Genomic DNA, 19897 nt, shown 5'->3' with positions numbered 1-19897 from the left:
TATGGGGGATAGTAGATTGACAAAGGCTAGTGATGTTGCTGTTGGTTACTCCTTGTTGTCTGAGGAACAGTAAATGTGGACAGTTGTTCTAACATCATCAAAGTGCTCATCAGGATTCAGTAAGAAGGAGGATTGACAGCGTTGCGTCCTCCAGTTGCATGTTCTGTTCAGATGAATTACCGTAATCTAAATGGATTTCTCAGCACCTTGGGTGGATGACGTAATCAGGTTACGCACCCAATACATATGGGTCCGGTACATTTCAAAACGGTCTGGTAAATGAAAATGCTGCAGGTCAAATGCCCGGCGCCTCATTTTCCTAACGGAAACCCTGCTGGCACTGTACACCAAACACATCTGACACATCTATCCTATTGACGACTTCACTTCTCTGATGGAAAGCCACTTGTCCTCAGATGAAATCAAACACCACATTCTCCCATGTTGAGTAATCCCTGAATGAGAATAAATGAACCCCCCCTGTGCCTTATCTCTGGACCCAATCCTTCCTCCACCCCCAAACCAACATCCTGCTTCTCATGTCTTTCTGATCCTACACACACTAGGCCAGCGAGTCAGGTAGCGCTGACGATGCCCAGAGCCAGGTGCTGGACTGGCAGGAGATGGTGTCGGAGGCGGTGACGGCCAGGGACCGTGCCCGCGAGGAGAAGGCCACCATGGCCCTGCGCATGAGCCACATGGAGGAGGAGAGAGAGGGTAAGGGCCCCGCCACCGCTGGGGGGTGATCCACACACACACAGGGCCCACTGGCACTACCACAGGGGGCTGACACACTGACACAACACACCACAGACACTAAACCTCACCTCAGACCGAAATGCAACAGTCGTATCACCCAGCAGCTGCCAACCCGCCTCCCTCGACGACACAGAACACAGCTACCACTCCGTCCAAACCTTTTGTTATATACTGTCAAACAGCATACATCTTTTACCCAAGGAAACAGGGAGGAAGGAAGGTGGGAGGGAATTCTAGAGAAGTTATCTGAAGTTTAATGTCTTCTGTTGTTGTTTGAGAGCCCCTCACTGTCCAACTGAGCATGTTTATTTTTTGTTTAATTTTTTTCCCTTCAACCATCCGTCCCCGGCGAGCTTTTCGTTCTGGCTCTGCGCCCCCCCCAACCCCTACCCCATGTCCTCCCCCCTCCTCCTCCGCTCCCTGCTCCTGGGATGGGGGCAGCCAACAAGAACCTGTTTCCCATCAGTTTTGTGCATGCAGGCCCATCACACTCAGCAAAAGCCTGCGCCCACTGTACTGTCCTCAGTTTCCCAGGATCCTTTTCACCTCCTCCGGGGTAAACTGGAGGCAGTACAGTGGAGGCCTGTGCTTTTTATTAGTCCCCCCTCCTCCATGTAGTCTTTCTTTCTTTCAGTATCTCCCTCTCTTTTTCAGTTTCCTTTCCTCCCATTTTCCCCTCCCTCTCTCCTTCCTTCCGTCTCTCCCTCCCCCAACTTTCCCTGCCACCTTCAGACTCCGTTGACTTCACAATGACGCTGTCCTTGAACTGATCTGCAAAACCTATTAACACAACAAAATGACAAGGCTTCATTGGTGGTGGGAAGGCTAACGCTAACACTGGAATTAGAACTGAGGGCGGAGCTTATATGGAAAAAATAAATAAACCAATGATCTTCTTTATAAAAAAGAAATAAACCAATGATTTTGTTTATAAAGAAGAAATAAACCAATCAAAAGAGCCCTAGAAGACTCCTCTAATAGAATTATGAAATATCCTTTTTGTTTAATTTATAGAAAAATGAGGCTATATCTAAACCACTAATAACACTAAAGTGAAAATTCTAGGCTACAGTTGTGATGTCATTGTGAGCATAGTTACTTGACAGATGATGTGGAATTATATAATATACTGACATAATAGCTTGAGGGAGTTTTATGTGTTCTCCTAACACACACACACATGCGCGCACACTCACACACTGCAAGTGGTGCTGTTTTTCAAGGCTTTCGTCCTCTCCAATCATCTATCCAACTTTACTAACGCTTGCTAACCTCATTGCTGTCATTTGCCTGCGTAACGCTGCCACCCTTGGTGCTTGTAGTTGCTGAAGTAGCTGACTGGTGCAATGTCTGGTGCATTCCTACTCAAACCTGGTTTCTGGAGCTCATCTTAACATCTAAACAATTAAATATGGTCATGTCCATTCAATGATTGCTCATCACTTAATAAATTATATGGAGTCAATTCCATATCAGTTCAGTCCATTCAAGGAGATTCCTTGGAATTCAAGAATCTAAAGAGTCCTCATTGGAAATAAATGACTTTTTTTTTCTTTTTTCGCTTGGCTACATTGACCACTTTGCACTACCACATCTGCAATCCTTACCCAGTGAAACCCTTCTCTCTGTCACCCAATGAAACCCTTCTCTCTGTCACCCAGTGAAACCCTTCTCTCTGTCACCCAATGAAACCCTTCTCTCTGTCACCCAGTGAAACCCTTCTCTCTGTCACCCAGTGAAACCCTTCTCTCTGTCACCCAATGAAACCCTTCTCTCTGTCACCCAGTGAAACCCTTCTCTCTGTCACCCAATGAAACCCTTCTCTCTGTCACCCAGTGAAACCCTTCTCTCTGTCACCCAATGAAACCCTTCTCTCTGTCACCCAGTGAAACCCTTCTCTCTGTCACTCTTTGCTTTTAGCTTGTCCTCCCCCATCCCTCCCCCATCTACCTGATATCACAAAACAGATGGGAATGAGTTTTGTGCAAATTGTTGGCCCTGATTGATCAATTTGACATAAATGTGATTGCTGCCCCCTCCCCTTCCCCTTGATGGTCCAATCACTGACTAGTGACCACTGATAATTAAAAATGTAGTGACCACTGATCACAGTCCAATCACAATGTGGGCAGCTTTCAGTCGGAATGGCTGTGACCTCCCTGCTTTCCAGTATGCCAAATCACCATTGAAAATGTTGTTGCAGTACAGTCTCCTTGAGCCGTAAAGACATTGCAACCACTGCCCCGGCCCACCCCCCTTCCATCCTCCTCGTGTTTGGTTGCAGCCTGTCTCCCTCCCTATTAGTTATGCATGGCTTTGACCGGAAACTCTGCTTTTAGGAAAGTCTACACAGCCACACAATCAACACACACACAAACACACACACACACACGTATGTAAAGAACACACGCTCACAGGAGTCTGGAGTGTTCTAGCTCTCTTTCTCTCCTCTCTGGAGTGAGGCTGCACGTTTCCTTGTGTGCAATGCTGCTGTTGTGTGTTCATCCATTGGGTGAGCGTACTCTTTTGCAGTCTTTCCCTCTTGTCTTTCACCCTCTCTCACTCTTCTCTCACTATCCATTCTCTCTGTCTCGCTCCCTCCTTTCCCTGTATCATCTGTCTTTCTTAAACCATCCTCTATCTCTCCATCTCGCTCTCTCCATCTCTGTCTCTCCATCTCTCTACCTCCATCTCTTTACCCCACTCCTGTAATGCATCTCTGGGGTTCAACTCTGTAACCCAAAAACACCCCCCCCATCGCTCCCTCCCCTTCCCTGTGGCACAAAACTGATTGAGGATGACTGGTTCTTTCCCGGCTGCTCCGATCCAGCGCTGGCCAGCCGGCAGCAGGAGTTGGAGGAGGAGCTGGTGCAGGCCCGGGGTCTCACAGGGCCACATAGGGGCGGCAAGAAAATGGGAGGCACCGCCCACCAACACAGCCTGCAGGTACGGAGTAAAAGGGAGAGGGGGAGAATGAATGATGGAGGGGGAGGTGGCAAGATGGGTGAGTGATTTGGTAGGAGGAGGGTGTGGTGAGTTCAGAGCTGGGAAGGAATAAGGCAGCAATAATAATAACTAATGCTAATATTTGTCCTCTTTCAAGTACAAGTGTATTAATACACGTGTGAATTTTTGCATATCCCAACTCTCCCTGAGACACCCTCGGAGAGCGTGGTCACATGGTCACGGCCAGCAAGGATGCCTGTAGATGATCAGTATAACAAGGGAGATTAAATGTTACTGTAGTTCTGTCTGACGTTAGATTTGTACGCTATCCTCTGTAACATCCCAGACGAAATGTACTTCAGTCACTAGACTAAAATGAGTATTGTCACCCCACCCCCACGCAGGAGGACTTTGAGTTTGATGGCAAGCAGGCGTTCCACCAGGACCCACACGGTGGCGGATCTGAGAGCACCACCCCGATGGAGGAGGAGGGGGAGAACATGGGAGGTTGGTGGCCTGAGTACACTTCCCCCAACACAGGTGTGAGACCCACTAGACAGTTTACGCTGGCATGCACGTTGTCGCTTGTTGTGTATTTGTCACCCACCCACCACCATTTTGGGAGCTTGAGATGTTTTAGTCCTTTGGGTTGTTTTTTTGTCATTTTGTCAACGTAGGCCTAACACTCCTCCGCCGTTTTGGGGGTTTTACATGTTGGTGTTTTTTCTCCCTCCAGTCTAACACATTCAACCCCAGAGTGGATACATTCCCTAAGGTTGACTCATCTGTGGGGTTTTGTGTTATCTCATCACAAGTTGAGGTGGTTATTATTGGAACGTGCATGCTGGTTGAACTGGCTAGTATTTGGCTCGCTACGATGTTGGTCCATGTCGAATGCATTGAACTCTTGTCAGTTCATATGAATTTAGGTGGAGAGTTTCCCCCGTCCGTGGTAAGTGTTTGGCTTTTATGCTGTTTTGCATGCCCTGTCTGTTCTTCTTTTTCCTCTTATCTCTCCTTGTGTTTGACACATTCACTGTGTTGAAAGGTTCATGGTTTTTAATGGGACAAAAAAATATAAATAAATGTCCAAAAACCAGTGACCTTGCATGGGGCAAGTAGCAGGCCAACTATCATAAACATTGTAATCCATCTCAACAATATGTTTGCATGGAAATGTTTCAGTTGTGACTGTATAAAGGGCTGTTTCTATGATTACAATTTGCATCCATTTTCGCTAATTATTGTTGATGATGATAGATAACGACCAGATTTCTCAACCACTGAGTTGATTGTCTCTTTCTTGTCTATGCGACTGCCCTTGCAGGTGGCCTACGGTCGGTAGTGGAGGAGTTGGAGCTGGAGAGGAACCAGCTGCAGGAACAGATCCTAGGACTGGAGGACCGCTGTCAGGACCTTGAGGACCGGCTGCAGCTGCAGGCTCGCATCGAGTCCCTACAGGTAAACTCTCACGTCTCACAGACCTGGTTGGACCCTCATATCTCACACCTTGTAGAGCTATCAGAACCACATACACCTTGCAGAATGCCACACTGTACCGAGATAGCCTACATAAAGACACTTAAAGCAGGGGTTCCAAAACTTTTTCACTCAGGCCCCCGTTCCAGCATTGGGGGAACATCCCACGCACCACGTCTGTTTCTATTGGCACAAGCACTGTTCATGACACAAACTGTTCATACATTTTGCAGGTTTAAAGCATATTTCCTGAAATTCTACACATTTTGTCATTGGTTATAGAGAAAATGTTGCTGTTTTTAAGCTAATTTACTTGCAGTTATATACATTCTGCCATGTCTAATGTGTATTCATGAAATATTTGAGTGACTCAAACATTACTACAAAATCTGTGCTAAAAAACCTAGCTAAAAAACATTAGCTGACATTTGCTAGTTGATCTGGACATTTCTGACAAGTTATAAATAGGTCTCTAAGGTATACAATGACCGACATAACAAGAGGAATACTGATAATTTACTACCCAATTCGAAATTTCTTGTCCATTCTATAATTACAACTTTCAAGAGTAAGTTGATAGCCGGACTGAGTTCCCTAAAAATAATATATAAAAAGAAAAAGATGTTGGGGGGGAACCCCACGGTTTAGGAACCACTGACTTAAGGGACCTTTCTTTCTCCCCTCTCACACTTCCATACCACTCACCATAGATTACCCACTTATACCCTCCTATACCTCCTGGTCTGTTAATAAAAAGAAGCACACAACTGGCTTTGGGGTTTACTTACCTGTGCCAGTTCCTGAGGTAGTGGAAATCTATCCCAGTATATTGTAACTTTGTCAGCTGCTCCCATTATCAACATTTTGCATCTTATAAGTTCTCCTTTGTGTTTGGGAGTTTGTTTTGCCTTTGCTCTTGGATTCACTTTTTACTGAATTAATTTGTACTATTCAGTTAATTGCATGTTTCCTCCCGAGGACTAGGATTTTGTAACAAACCCCTCTAACACAGGTGACGTTTGATGTAGATGAAGAAAGGCGTCCATTTTGGGTTTCCCAGGTGTGTTAGTGTTTGTGTGCGCTAGAGAGAGCACCTCCGGCGGTGAAGGCTAATCCTTTGGCTTGTTTGTTTTGGAAACCCACTGTTCTGTGTTCACGGCTTGCGAGCAGTCTTCTAATAAGCGAGTGCTATGTTGAGCATATTTTGGCCACAAACTCACTTGGTGTGGAGAACAAACTCACTCGGTTGGTTAATTGTTCAACCATCATATAAGGAGCATTCAAAAGTATTTGACAATTCTAATCAGGCCAAGTTCAAAGCATTGTTTTACCCTAAGAAAGGCAAAAAAGATAATAGAAATGATACTAAGCCAAAATGTCCTGAAAGCTGAATTGTGTTCCTTTTATGGTGTGTTGTTTGGACTAAACCTAACACTGTACATAGAAGACAGGGAGTAGTATTTTGGGTCAATATGTGTGCAGTGAGATGGAGTGAGCTTCCTACCGGCTTTACGCTGAGCTTTTCTCCAAACCATGTTAAACCTTCCCTCTCCTCCCCCTCCCCACAGAACGAATCCGAGAGACTACAGGGTCAACTGGCCAGCCTTCGGAGCCAGCAGAGCAGGGATGCAGAGAAACACCATCTCCTGGTCACCAGCCTCAACGAGCAGCTCATAGGGTAAGCCCACACAATTCAAAAAAGGTCACGGGTGACACACAACTAGTAAACCGGTTCATTTCCCAAATTTGTATCCAGTGCCAGTTACTCATTTAAGGGTAAAAGGAATGTAAGGTTTTTGTACTGAATAGTTTGGCTCCATGCATCTAACTGCAGTCATATGCAAATTATTAATAAACAAATACCATCAAGCATGGGTAAAGTTGTGCACTGAGGATGATCATGTGTGTGTGCTATTTTGTTTTGGAGAATGTAAGATGTCCTCATTTGTAACCTTTAAAACATCTCCTTTCTCTTTGATGCCTTTTAGACTGAGCGACACCCAAGAGTGTCTGGAAACCTCTCTTATAGAGAAGGAGAACACATTAGTCAAGACCTCTGAGAAACTGGAGCTCATCGACAGCCTCCGAGATTCTGTAATGGAAAAGGAGGCGCAGCACAAAGAGGTCGCCGACAAGCTGCTTCAATCTGAGAACAATGTAAGTACAGTAGCCTGTTTTGGCGATCAATTAATAGTCAAATCTGTTTCATAGTAAGTCATGACACCTTCTTTTCTTCTTTCAGCTCACTGAAGTCTCCACAAAATGCAGTACCTTTGAAAAACAGTGTTCAGAACTGAAGACAGCGGTTGCAGATCTCACACATAAGCTGAGTGTGCTTAAAGAGAAGGTAAGGTTTTCGGGATATGACTACCATGGCTTAATTACTGTGATGAAATATAAATATGAATTGGAATTCAGGTTAGAGTTTTTGCATATAAGTAACCAGAAGTGATGTTTATCTCATATTTAATAGTTTAGGCAAACTATTAACTTCACACTCATTAAATGGCAATGATATTGACAGTACTTTAGGAGATTTCTGCCTCCAGTAACATATTTGTATTTTTTCCAAACCCGTAGACACAGAAACAAGAGGCCACAATAAAGACTCTTCAAAATGACCTGGATCAGACAAACGATGAACTGGACAAGTTGAACACCACCCATCTGGAAGAAAGGTCTCAGCTGATCCACAACCTTCAAAGCTGTGAACGGGAGATTGATAACCTCAGAGACGTCCTCTCAGACAAGGACAAGGACATCTTTGCCCTCTCGGGCAACATGGCGGAGTACGCAGAGCAGATCACGGTGCTGAAGCAGGAGATCAAGCACAAGGAGGAGGACCTGGTTCGCATCGAGACCGCCCTCACCAAATCGGAGCGGGAGGCACAGATCATCAGAGACTCTCAGAACTCGGACCAGCAGGCTCTGAACACCAGAACGGCAGAGCTGGTGGAACAGCTGAAGGATGCAGAGACTGAGCTGAGCAAGGCCAAAGAGGAGAAGGAGTCGAGGACAGTAGAGGTGGAGGAGCTGAGGAAGCAAGTGGAAGAGGACAAGCGGACCATCCTGGAACTTCGAGGGGAGATCCAGCAGCACAACGTGGGCCATCGTAATCATCTCTTGGAGTGCGAAACTCAGATCTCTTCACTGAAGGAGCATGTGACTGTTTCTTCCCAGAAACTACAGGAGTCCGAGGGTCTCATCTCTCAGTTGAAGGAAGCAAGTACATCCAGCAAGACACTGAAAGACCAGCTCCAGGACAAGGAGCAGACGTATGAGAAAGAACTCAAATCGGTCAAGGAGGAACGGAACAAGCTTTGCGCAGAGGTGTCTAAACACAAGGATGACCTTAAGACCCTGTCCAACCAGCTAGAGAAGCAGACAGAGTGTCAGGTACAGTTGAAAAAAGAGGTGCAAGAAAAACTGGAGACAATATCCTCTCTTGAGGAAAAACTCAGGGCCATCCAGGAAGAGGCCGAAGTAGAGCAACAGAAATGTAACACAGAACTGCAAGTCAGAGATTCTGAAAAGGAGAAGTTGGCGAAAGACCTGCAGGTTAAATTGGAAAATATCTCAAATATGAAGAAGCTCTTGAACAACATGAAGACTGAAAAACAACAACTGCAAGCTGACCTGAAGGGGAAGGCAGATGAACTTAAGTCGCAAAAGCAGCTTGTAGACGAGCTTAATACAAAATCTACCGCAGCTCTTGAACTTAACAGCAGTTTGAACTCTCAAGCAAATGGCCTCAGAGAGGAGAATCAGAGATTGCAACAGGATGTAGCTGGAAAGCAGAAATCCATTTCAGAGATGACAGATGAAAGGGATTCTTTGAGAAGGAAAGTCTCTGACTTCGAAACACAGCATTCAGAAAACAGCAAAGTCATTGAAGGGCTTCTGAAAGACAAGGAGGAGCTGAGCGTTAGAGCCAATGAACTGAACAAGGTCCTGGAGCAAAATAAACAGTCAATTTCCAAGAGTCTATTTGAGAAAACAAATGAATGTAGTCTTCTAACTAAAACACTCAGGGAAAAGGAGGAGACACTTGCACGTTTACAGGTGCAAATTGACAGTTTGAACACTCAGGTGGAGCAGTTCCATCACAACATTGCTGAAAAAGAGAAGTCTGTCACTGATCAAAACTCACAAGTAGAGGCACAGCAGAGCCAGCTGTCGCAACTCCAGGAAACAATGTATTTACTGCAGGAGCAGGATACTGCCCTGAGAACTGGGCTCACGGAGAAAGACACCGTATTGCAGCACAAATCAGATGAGTGTAGCTCTTTACAGAATAAACTTGGGCAGCAGAAAAAGCTTCTATCCAAGCTACAGGGTGAGACTAAATCACTTAAAGGACAATGCTCACAACTGACCCAGCGTCTGGAAGAAAAAGAAGAGACCTTCAGACAAATGACACAGGACTGTGAAAACCACAAAGACGAGCTGAACCAGAGGAACGAGTCATTGAAGTCACTAAGCAGTCAGCTTAGTGTCATGAACGAGAGCAGTACGAAGTTGGAGTCTGAAAATACAGAGCTGAAGACCACTCTGGAGAACCACGTAGCAGAAAACAACAAGCTGAGGCATGAGATGGAACAGAGGCAAGCTGAGGTGGTTGGCCTCCACAGTCACATCCAGGCACTGAGTGAGCAAAACCAACAACTCCGAGCTGCTTATGAGATCAGAGATAAGGAACTTGCCCAGCAAATGCAGGTTGCATCTGAGCTTGATAGAAGGGTAAATGTGACTCTTGAGCAGAACACAAACCTGTGCTCACAACTGAACAGTCTGACAGAGGAGAAGCAGATACTGCAACAGGAATTAGCTGTACAGTCGGAGTCCATTTCTGAATTAAGCAAGGAGAAGAACTTACTTCAAGATAAACTTTCCAATTTTGCAATGCAACATTCGGAAAACTGCAAAATTATTGAAGGGCTACTGGAAGACAAAAAGGATCTCAGTGTCGCAGTAGAGGAACTCAACAAAGTCCTAGAGCAAAACAAACAGACCGTTTCAGAGAGTTTACTGGACAAAACAAATACATGTACTAATCTCACCAAATTGCTTAGAGGGAGTGAAGAGGCACTTGCACATTCACAAGACCAAGTTGACAGCTTGAACACCCAACTTGATCAACTGAACAACAACATGACCGAAAAAGAGAAGACTATCAGAAATCAAAACTCACAATTAGAGGCCCAGCAGAGAGAGTTGTCGCAACTCCAGGAGACATTAGCTCTATTACAGGAGCAGGGGACCGCACTGAAATCTGGGCTCACAGAGAAAGACACCATGTTGCAGCAGAAAGCAGAGGAGTGGAGCTCTTTACAGAATAAACTTAATCAACTGCAGGGCGAGATTAAATCACTTGAAGGGCAATGCTCACAACTGACTCAGCGTCTGGAAGAAAAAGAAGAGACCTTCAGACAAATGACACAGGACTGTGAAAACCACAAAGACGAGCTGAACAAGAGGAACGAGTCATTGAAGTCACTAAGCAGTCAGCTTGGTGTCATGAACGAGAGCAGTACGAAGTTGGAGTCTGAAAACACAGAGCTGAAGACCACTCTCGAGAACCACGCAGCAGAAAACAACAAGCTGAGGCATGAGATGGAACAGAGGCAAACTGAGATATTAGATCTTAGGGACAACATCCAAGCATTGAATGAACAGAATGTCATACTAAAAACCGAACTCAAAAACTCTGTCACAGAGGCATCCAAGAAACTTGAAGAGATGTCAGTTCTCAAGGCAGAGTTCTCTAACAGGGACAGTTATGTGTCTAATTTAACAAAGCAACTGACAGCAGCCTGCTCGGACAGGGATAGCTTAGGTTTGAATTTACAGCAGAGAGGTGAGTCCCTAAAACAGCAGGAGATGTTTATTAAGCAGTTACAAGCTAAGTCAGTAGAGGGTGAGGGACAGATGAGCCAGGCCATCACTGAGCTGCAGACACAAGCTCAGAGTCTTCAGAAAAGCCTTCAAGACAGAGATGTTTCGCTGCATGAGGCGGAGAAACGGCTGAGTCTGCTCAGAGAGAAGTTCACCTTAGAATCTGAGGATTTCAAAACCCAGCTGAATTCAAGTGCGGAAACAATGAAACAGCTTCAGGGTGATCTGCGTAATGCGGTGGAACAGAGTAACCAGCTCAGTGGGAGGCTTGAAGAACAAGAGGCGCAGCTTAAGCAGAAAGTTAATGATTATGTGAGTTTAAAGACATATGTTTCAGAGCTGGAGGATTCCACCACACGGCTCAGAGGTCAAGTTGACAGCCTGACCTCTGAGTCATCCCTGTTAGAAGAGACCCTGAAAGAGAAAGTCAAGTTCATCCTTGAGGCCCAAAGCACCTCCTCAGCTGTTAGCGAAAGCCTAAATTCAAAACTCAAAACCAAAGATACAGAATGTGAGAGCTTAAAAGAGCAGCTTTCGCACCTCCAAGAGTCCGTTTTAAAGCTCAATACCAAAGATGCAGAATGTGAGAGCTTAAAAGAGCAGCTTTCACACCTCCAAGAGTCTGTTTCAAAGCTCAATAGTAGCCTCAGTGCCCAGTCCTCTGAAGTGGCACGACTTCAACAAGCCTTAGAGGAAAGAGGGACTGTCGTTATGGACCAGTCAAAGTCCCTTCAGGAGCTGCAGAGAAGGGCAGATGAAGCAGCCCTCTTCAAAACCCAGTTCATGGAGAGCACAGAGTTGGTGTCACAACTGCAGGGTCAGATTCAGGAACTCTCCACTAAGTCTGCAAGCCTCAGCCAGTCAGCAGAGCAGAACCAAAGTGCCTTTGTAAATCTTCAGGAGAAGTATGCTGCTCATTTAGAGGAGCTCCAGGAAGCTCGGACGATGCTTTCTCAAAGGGCCGAGGAGATGTCCAGTCTTAACAAGGCCCTCAGTGACAGCAACGGCGCAGTTCAGGCAGCAGAAAGCACCATAGAGGTGCTGAGGAATGAGTCTTCCTTGCTACGTCAAGACCTTCGGCAAATCCAAACACTGAATGTCGACCTTTCAAAACAAAAGGAAGACGCCCTTGCTACCCATCAAAGGAGCACCTCAACATTCACTGTCGAAATTGAGAGACTAAAATCTCAGTATTTGCATGTGGCTGCTCAGGTAAATGCACTGACAGAAAATCTTGAGCAGAGAGAGATGTCTCTTCATGCCATTAACAGTCAGTACACAGCCCAGGTGAAACAGGCAGAGCACGTAATGTCAGAAATGCAGAAACTAGAAGAGCAAAATAAGAAGCTAAGAGAGGAGATCGCTCTGTCAAAGCAAGAAAATCAACAGCGGCTGGATGCAGCAATCAGTGAAAAAGAACGTCTGCAGCAAGAAGTTCAGAAACTCATAATTGAGAGAGATGAACATGGCAAGAGCTACAGCGGCCAGATACAAACCATGCAGGAGCAGTTGCATCTCCAAAAGCAGCAGCAATCCAGCAGCGTGAACGAAGTCATGGAGAAAATGGTGGCTGAGAAGGAAAGACTACAGGTTGAGGTTAGTGTCAAAGGTGAAGAAATCACCGGATTGAAATCAGACATTCAAAAGATAGGGCAAACTCTTCAGGACTCTGAGAAGGAGTGGCTATCGGTCCTGGATAGAGAGACGCAGGATAAAAATCTCATTGCGGAGCAGTTGAAAAGTGTTGAAAATGAAATTAAGTCAAAAGATTTTAAAGTTCAAGCTTTGAAACAAGACCTAGATTGTTTACATGAAAAGTTGTCAGAGGCAGCAACAGCAACTAGACAGGGTTCAGATCTGCTTAAAGCGAAAGAGGTAGAGGCATCCACGTCCAGGGTTCACATTGAAAACATCTTAGTATCTGTTCAGGAAAAAGACAAGCATAATATTGAATTGAGGCAGGCTCTTCAAGATATGGAAAGTGAGTTTAGACAATTGGAGGTCAGCAAAGAGTGTTCTGACAAAGATTTGTCTGTATTGTCCCTAACCATGTCTGCTAGATTAGTTGCTTTAGAGGAGGAAAATGTCTCCCTACAGACTATGCTCAAACAGTTGAGAGAAAGACATCAGTGTGAGGTAGATTCTTTGAGGGGTGAATTAAATACAGTTTCAGAATTGTTGAAACGGACAGAGTGTACCCTTAATGATAAAGAAATGGGCTATCAAGGTGAGAATCAACAGAATGTTTTGTTGCAAGAAAAGATACAGCACCTTCATGCACAGCTCCGAACTGAGACTGAAAATCTGAGAGAGGCAGGTATTAAACAGACAGCTCTACTTAGTGACATCCAAACGAAAGATGAGCAGGTCAGCTGCATGACCATCAAAATAAGTCACCAGAAGGAATTGCTAGCAGGTCTCAGTCAACAGTTGAGGGAGAAAGATGCTTCAGTCGCACAGGTAATTGAATCCGCCTCAAACGAAAGGATGAAATACGCAGAGGAAAATAGTAATTTCCTCTCACAGCTGGACAGCTTGGAAAATGCACAAAGTAGCTCTTTGAAACAGCTTGAACATATGTCCTTGCAACTAGAAGAGAGCAAAGGTCATCTGTCACGCTCTCAAAGTGAACTTGAGACCAAGGATTTGGAGAATGGAGATTTGGTTAAAGAAAAGGATCATCTCAACACTCAGCTCACTAAGTTAACCAAAGAAAAAGAGGTCATGAAAAAGAAGCTCCAAGCTGCCCTGGTTGTAAGGAAAGAACTATTGAAGAAGCTAGAGGAGCATGAACATCAAATAGAGCAGAATGTGAATAAAGGAATGGAGATTTCAGGCCTACAGGATCGGTTGCAAGAACTCACTTTACAGGCTCAAGCTACTGCAAAAGAGCATGAAGACATTGTTGCAGATATTAAACGGCAAGTTCATCAGAAAGAGGGTGAATTCCTAGAACTGGCCAAGGTCTTAACAGTGCGAGACAGTCTTGTAGAACATTTTGAGATAAATATGCAAACTTTGCAGGCGAAACTAGATGAACAAGAAGCAAGTTTGACAACAGTACTGCATCATCTCAATGAAAAGAGCATCATCATTGATCAACTTAATTCCAACATCTCTGAGAAAGAGGAGGCTTTTGAACAGGAGAGAAGTGGTATGATGCTGAGGTTAGAGAAGCTTCAAGAGGATATGAAAAAGAGCGAGGAGAGTTTGAAGGAGGACATGTCAAGCTCCAGCGCTACAGCTGTTGACATTGAAAACGAGTTGACGAAGGTGAAGCAAGAAAAGGCAATGATGCAGAAAAAGGCTCAAGCTGCTTTACTGGCACGAAAAGAGACTATAAAGAAGTCTCAAGAAAGTGAGAAAAAGTACACCCAAGAGCTTTCAGAATTAAAAGATGATTATAAAGCACTCCTGGAACAACACTGTCAGCAGACCAATGACCTTAATGCTGTCCAGTTAAGTTACGACCAGAAGGTCAAGAAATTCGAAGAAATCAGTCAGGCCTCAGTCTCTCAGCTAGGTGAATTGGAGACCCTAAGACTGCTTGTACAGGAACGGGATAAAACTCTTCAAGACCTCAACATGTCCCTATCAGAGAGGGAGAGTCAAGTCCATGCCTCCTCATCATATCAAGCAGAGCTAGAAACCCTTCACTTCAAACTGGAAAGCATGTCCTCTGAGTTGGCAAATAAGGATAAGGTTCTCATAGCACTGGAACAGAAGTCCAAAGCATTATCTGAGAGAATGAGCTGCACAGAAAGTCAACTTGAAAAAGCCCATGCAGAGATAAAGGAGAAGATGGAAGAGCTCGCAAGACAGCAACAAGCAATGGAGATGGCCGAGCAGCAGGACCAGCAGGAAAAACAAACTATGGTAGATGACCACCTGGTGCTGCAGAACCAGTTGGGCGCATTACAAGCCACAGTGGAGGAGCTAAAACACACCTTAGAAGCACTTGTTGGTGAGAAAGAATCCCAGTTGCACAAATTTATAAGTGAAAGCAAAGAACTAATAGAGGACAGGGATCGAATGAAAGGAGAGCTGGAGAATGCACTCACTACCATCGCCCAGCAATCGTCTGAACTTCAAATCCTCCAAAACACTTGGGCTGGAACTCAACAGCAACTCGGTGAAGAAAAGGAACAGCTAAAAGTGGAGCTTGAAAAAGCACAGTCCCATTCTGCAGAGTCCAAGGCTGAAATGGAAAGTCATAAGCTGCACATGGAATCACTACAGCAGGAAAAAGAAAGCGCCTTCATGGTCATAGAACAATTAAACTGTGAAGTTGCCATGCTGGATGCTCAGCTAAAGGAAGCTGGAAAAGTACATGAGGAGCTTCTTCAAAAGATACCTGGTTTGCAGGATAAATCCTCTGAACAGATTGGGGTAATTGGGAAGGAGGTCCAGTATCTTAAGATATCCCCTGAAGAATATGAGATGAGTCTCAAGGAAAGAGATGATGCCCTGGTGATTTCTCAGGCTCTGGCCACAGAAAAGGAAGAGCTTATTGCTGCCTTGGAACAGCAACTGCAGCGGCAGATTCACCTTCACGAAGTCGCCATGGAAAAGATGAGGACTGAAGTTGATGAGCTTCAGCAGAGGTCTCAAGAAGATGCCAGCAAAACAAAGGATCAGGGCAACCAAAGCAAAACAGCACTTCTCACCAGGAAGCTTCAAGCAGCCTTAGTTTCCAGGAAAGAAATCTTGAAAGATAATAGCTCTCTGAAGGAACAAATACGTATACTCTCAGCTAAAAATGAAGAAATTGGGGCACCATCCACTGTACTGGAAATGTCTGTTGCCAAGTTGAAACAACAAAAAGAGGATCTGGAGAGTTCTGTATCATCCCTGAGCAAGGAGAAGGAGAAGCTCATTGCCGAGGTTGATCGCATCCTCAATGATAATCACAATTTAGCTGCAGCCTGTGAAAGCCTCAAACTCACCATAGAAAATATCACCCAACAGAAACAGGCATTTTCGTGTCAGCTTGAGTCCCTGAAAGACTCGCAGACGGATGAGTTGTCGGAGTGGAAATCTAAGCACACAGAGCTGAAACAGGAGTATGAGTCACTTTTACAAGCGTACGAGAATGTCAGTAGCGAAATGGACAAGATGAGACAACTATTGGAGGGGGCAAGAAGAGAGAGACAAGAAGCTCTCTTTAAAGCACACAAATCTGAATCTGAGAGGGAGAATCTGGAGAAGCAAGTTGGGGAGATGGAGGATGAAAATGAGAAAATTAAGGAGAAGATGAGAAAGTTTACTAAGGCAAAGCAGCAGAAAATGGAAGAGCTGGAGGAGGAGAATAAAAAAATCAGAATAGACTTGCTAGAGTTTGACGATAAGCAGAAAGCCACAGTTGAAGAGTTGACTATTAAAAACAACCACTTGGAAGCAGAGATCCACAGCCTTGTAGAGTCCTCAGAAGCGCTCAGGCGGAAGCTAACAGAGATTCAGCTCAACAATGGCAGTCTGGCAGAGGCACTCAAAGAAGCAACCTGTTCATTAGAAAAGTGGCCCACCGAATCAAAAGCATGTGAGCAAAACATGCAGCTTAAACTAGATGATGCACTCATTTTGAATAATTCACTGACTGCCCAGATTGAGTCACAGAAGACAGAACTTGCTTCCCAACAGGAAATCAATAAATTAATGCAAAAGGAGAAAGAAACTCTCTCTGAAAGAATTAAACAAATGCAGAATAAGCATGAAAAGGAATTGGGAGAAAAAGACGATGCAATCTCAGAGCTCCAAGAAATGATCAACAGACACCGCCAAGAGACCATCAGCCTAAATGAGAAGGTCAGGATCTTGAAGGACAACAAGTCTATATTACAAGAGGAGCTTGAAAATGTCCAAGAGATCTCGGACAAAGTAAAACATGAGAATGAATATTTGGAGATGGTGATCCTCAAAAACTCTGAAAGAATTGATGAACTGACAGAGACAGTCAATGTTCTCCAAGCCCAGAACACACAGCTCTCCTCTCAATTGACTGAGAGCAAAGAGAAGCCGACTCAGGTTTGCCAGGAGAAGGAGGAACAGCAGCTGAAGTTAGTTAAGGAGTTTGAGGAGAAACTCAAAAAGTTCCAGAGAGGCAATGAGGGCTCCAGAAATATAAAGAAGGAGCTACAGGAACTGCTGAAAGAAAAGCATCATGAAATCAATCATTTGCAACATGACTCCATCAAATACCAGGAGCTGATTTTAGACCTAGAAAGGTCTCTGAAGGCTTCAGAGTCAGCGCATGAACAGGTGGAGAAGGAGCTGAGGGAAATGACAGAGAGGATATCTTGTCTAGAAGAAGGGAGGAGGCATCTTGAAGCTGAGCTTACCACACACAAGAACCTTCTCAATGAGGCAAAGAAAGATTTGACAAACATTAGCTCTGAAAAAGACCAATTGGTTGAGGTAGTATCAGAAAAGAACAATCAATCAGAATGTCAGGTCATGGAGAGAACTAAAGCACTACAGCATGTAGCTGAGCAGCAAAAGAGTATTTTCATGGAGAGAGAGGTAATTTTACAGCAACATATAGAGGAACTTCTGGGTTCCAAGGAGAAGGAGAGTCAGGTAGTGTTAGAATTGAAGAGGAAAATGGATTCTCAAGATTTACAGATGAATACTCTGAAGAGAGAGGCGGACACTAATTTGGCTAAGTTAGCAGCCCTGTCCTCTAGTCCTCAGGGTACCAATGCTGTGAAACAGTGGAATGATATGTTCCTAAATACCTTGCATGAGAAGGATAGCCAGCTTCTAGAACAGGGCTTTGTCATAACGAGATTCCTTGAAGACATTCGAGTGAAAGAGAAGGAGATGACTGAACTGCAGGTAACCAAGTCGAGGCTCGAAAGGACACTTGGTGATTACACAGTAGCTGCCACAGCTCAGCAGAGGCAGTTGTTTATAATGGGTGCCAGCAATAGAGAGCTTAACGAAACCGTGGAGCTCCTGAATCAACAGTTGCAGGAACTGAGTGAGCAGGTTGAGAGATTAGAACAGGATAGGAGTGTACTCAACAGACATCTCACTGGCAGTGTAGATTCCACATCTAAAATGGAGTTTGATCTCCGGCAGCTGGAAAATACACTTTTAGACACAGAGTCCCAGCTACTCCTCTCGCAGTCTCACAGTGACATGCTTCAGGTTGATTTTGAGAAACAGGAGGCCATTTCACTGCACCTGAAGTCACTCCTGCAGAACAAAGATGCAGAAATCTCCTCTCTGCTGTCCTCCAGAGATGGACAGATGTCTGGGTATCTAGAACAGCTGCAAGCCAATCACCGTGCCCAGGTTAAAGGCTACGAGGACAGACTAACCGCCTTGTACTATGAAAGGGAGAAAGCTGACAATGAGTTCAGAAGACTGGAGAACAAAGTAAAATCCCTTCAAATGAAAGTTGACAAGTCCATTCAGGAAAAGGAAAAAATGGCTGCTCAGATGGAAACATTCAGGAACTCCATGGTCTCCTTGCAGACAGAGAGAGAGCGTTTGATGTCAGAATATAGGATGTCTGAGGCAAGGAATCAGACTGTAATGCAAGGCAAGGAGGGGTCGGCTGAAGGAGACCTCAGTGCAACCAAGGGCCTTAAACACGAGATTAGGACTCTCCTTCATCAGATGGATGATCTGAACTCTGAGAATGCCATGCTCAGGGCACAGCTGATCAGATATAGAGAAGACTTGAATCAGGTCCTGTCCTTGAAGGACAGCCAGTTGAAAGAGTTGCTCAGGAAGCAGCAAGATGCCATCAAAAACCTGGAAAACCAAAAAGCAACAGCTGAAAAGCAGAACCGGAAGACCCTTCTGGAACTCGAGAGGGAAGGAGAGGCAAGCGATGCCTTAAAAGCTGAGAATTCCAAACTTCAAACACAGGTCACTGATCTGGAAGCTAACATATTGGCCCTGAATAAGGGAATGCAAGAAACGAATAAAGGCAAAGTGATTGCCGACTTGCAGCATGCCGTGGCAGCCAAAGCTGCGGAATGTAACGACCTCCAGCAAAAACTGTTTGCTCAGAAAGTGGCAGCGGATGACTGGAAAGGCAGCCTGCAGCTCCTGGAGCGCGAGACTGAGAAGAAACTGGGAGAGGCAGAGGACAAGTACAACAGCGAGCTCGATGCCTTTGAACAAGAAGTCGAACTGATGAGAAACGAGAAGGAGACCGCTGACCAGAGGCTTGCTGAGCTGGCCAGGGACCTGATGCACACTGAGCAGCTGCTGTCCAATGCTAGAGTCCAAAGCACGGACCTGAAGTCTCAGAACGAGTCTCTGGGTAAAGCCATGGCCGCCTTGCAGAACGACCGCGACCAGCTCATCGAGGACTTCAAGATCCTCCAGAACCGATACGACGAGGAGCTCCGAGAGACCCAGGGGGCCATGACCAAGGTGGAGAGATGTCTAGGCGACACGACCTCGGAGCTGGCCACCTTGGCCAAAGAGAGACATATACTGGTACAGAAACTCTCTGCTCTAGAGAGCAAAGATGCTCCCTCCCAGCTCACTTCACTGGTAGACGAGCTGTCTGTGGCCTTGTCAGAGAAGGAAGGGCAGCTCCAACGGGTTTCCCTGGAAAACAACACATATAGCAGTAAGGTATCGGCTTTCTCTAGGTCCATGGCCAGCCTCCAAGATGACCGAGACCGGCTGATGGAGGAGCTGGCTGGGGCAAAGAGGGCATTCGAGTCCAGGCAAGGATTAGGTCCAGAGGTAGTAGACATCGCAAACACGGGGGAGTCAAATAGCCATAGAAGCAGTGGTATTCAGGTCCTTCAGACTGGGAGAGATGGGCTGGTAAGTCACCAGTTGTGACTCA

General features: G+C 45.3%; 1 protein-coding gene across 4 annotated transcripts in view; it reads left to right on the top strand.

Moving 5' to 3' along the window:
• LOC139575638 (golgin subfamily B member 1-like) overlaps positions 1 to 19897 on the top strand; it is a 45970-nt gene that overhangs the window by 15297 nt on the left and 10776 nt on the right. For 2 of the 4 annotated variants that reach the window (XM_071400815.1, XM_071400814.1), the window contains exon 1: positions 12682 to 19875. In XM_071400815.1, the coding sequence (XP_071256916.1) occupies positions 13054 to 19875 (6822 nt within the window). In that variant the 5' untranslated portion in view covers positions 12682 to 13053. The other 2 variants (XM_071400813.1, XM_071400812.1) reach the window with 2 other exon arrangements.

This window comes from Salvelinus alpinus, chromosome 5 (genome assembly GCF_045679555.1).
Source record: "Salvelinus alpinus chromosome 5, SLU_Salpinus.1, whole genome shotgun sequence".
NCBI lineage: Eukaryota > Metazoa > Chordata > Actinopteri > Salmoniformes > Salmonidae > Salvelinus > Salvelinus alpinus.
This window is presented reverse-complemented; position numbering and strand designations above follow the sequence as displayed.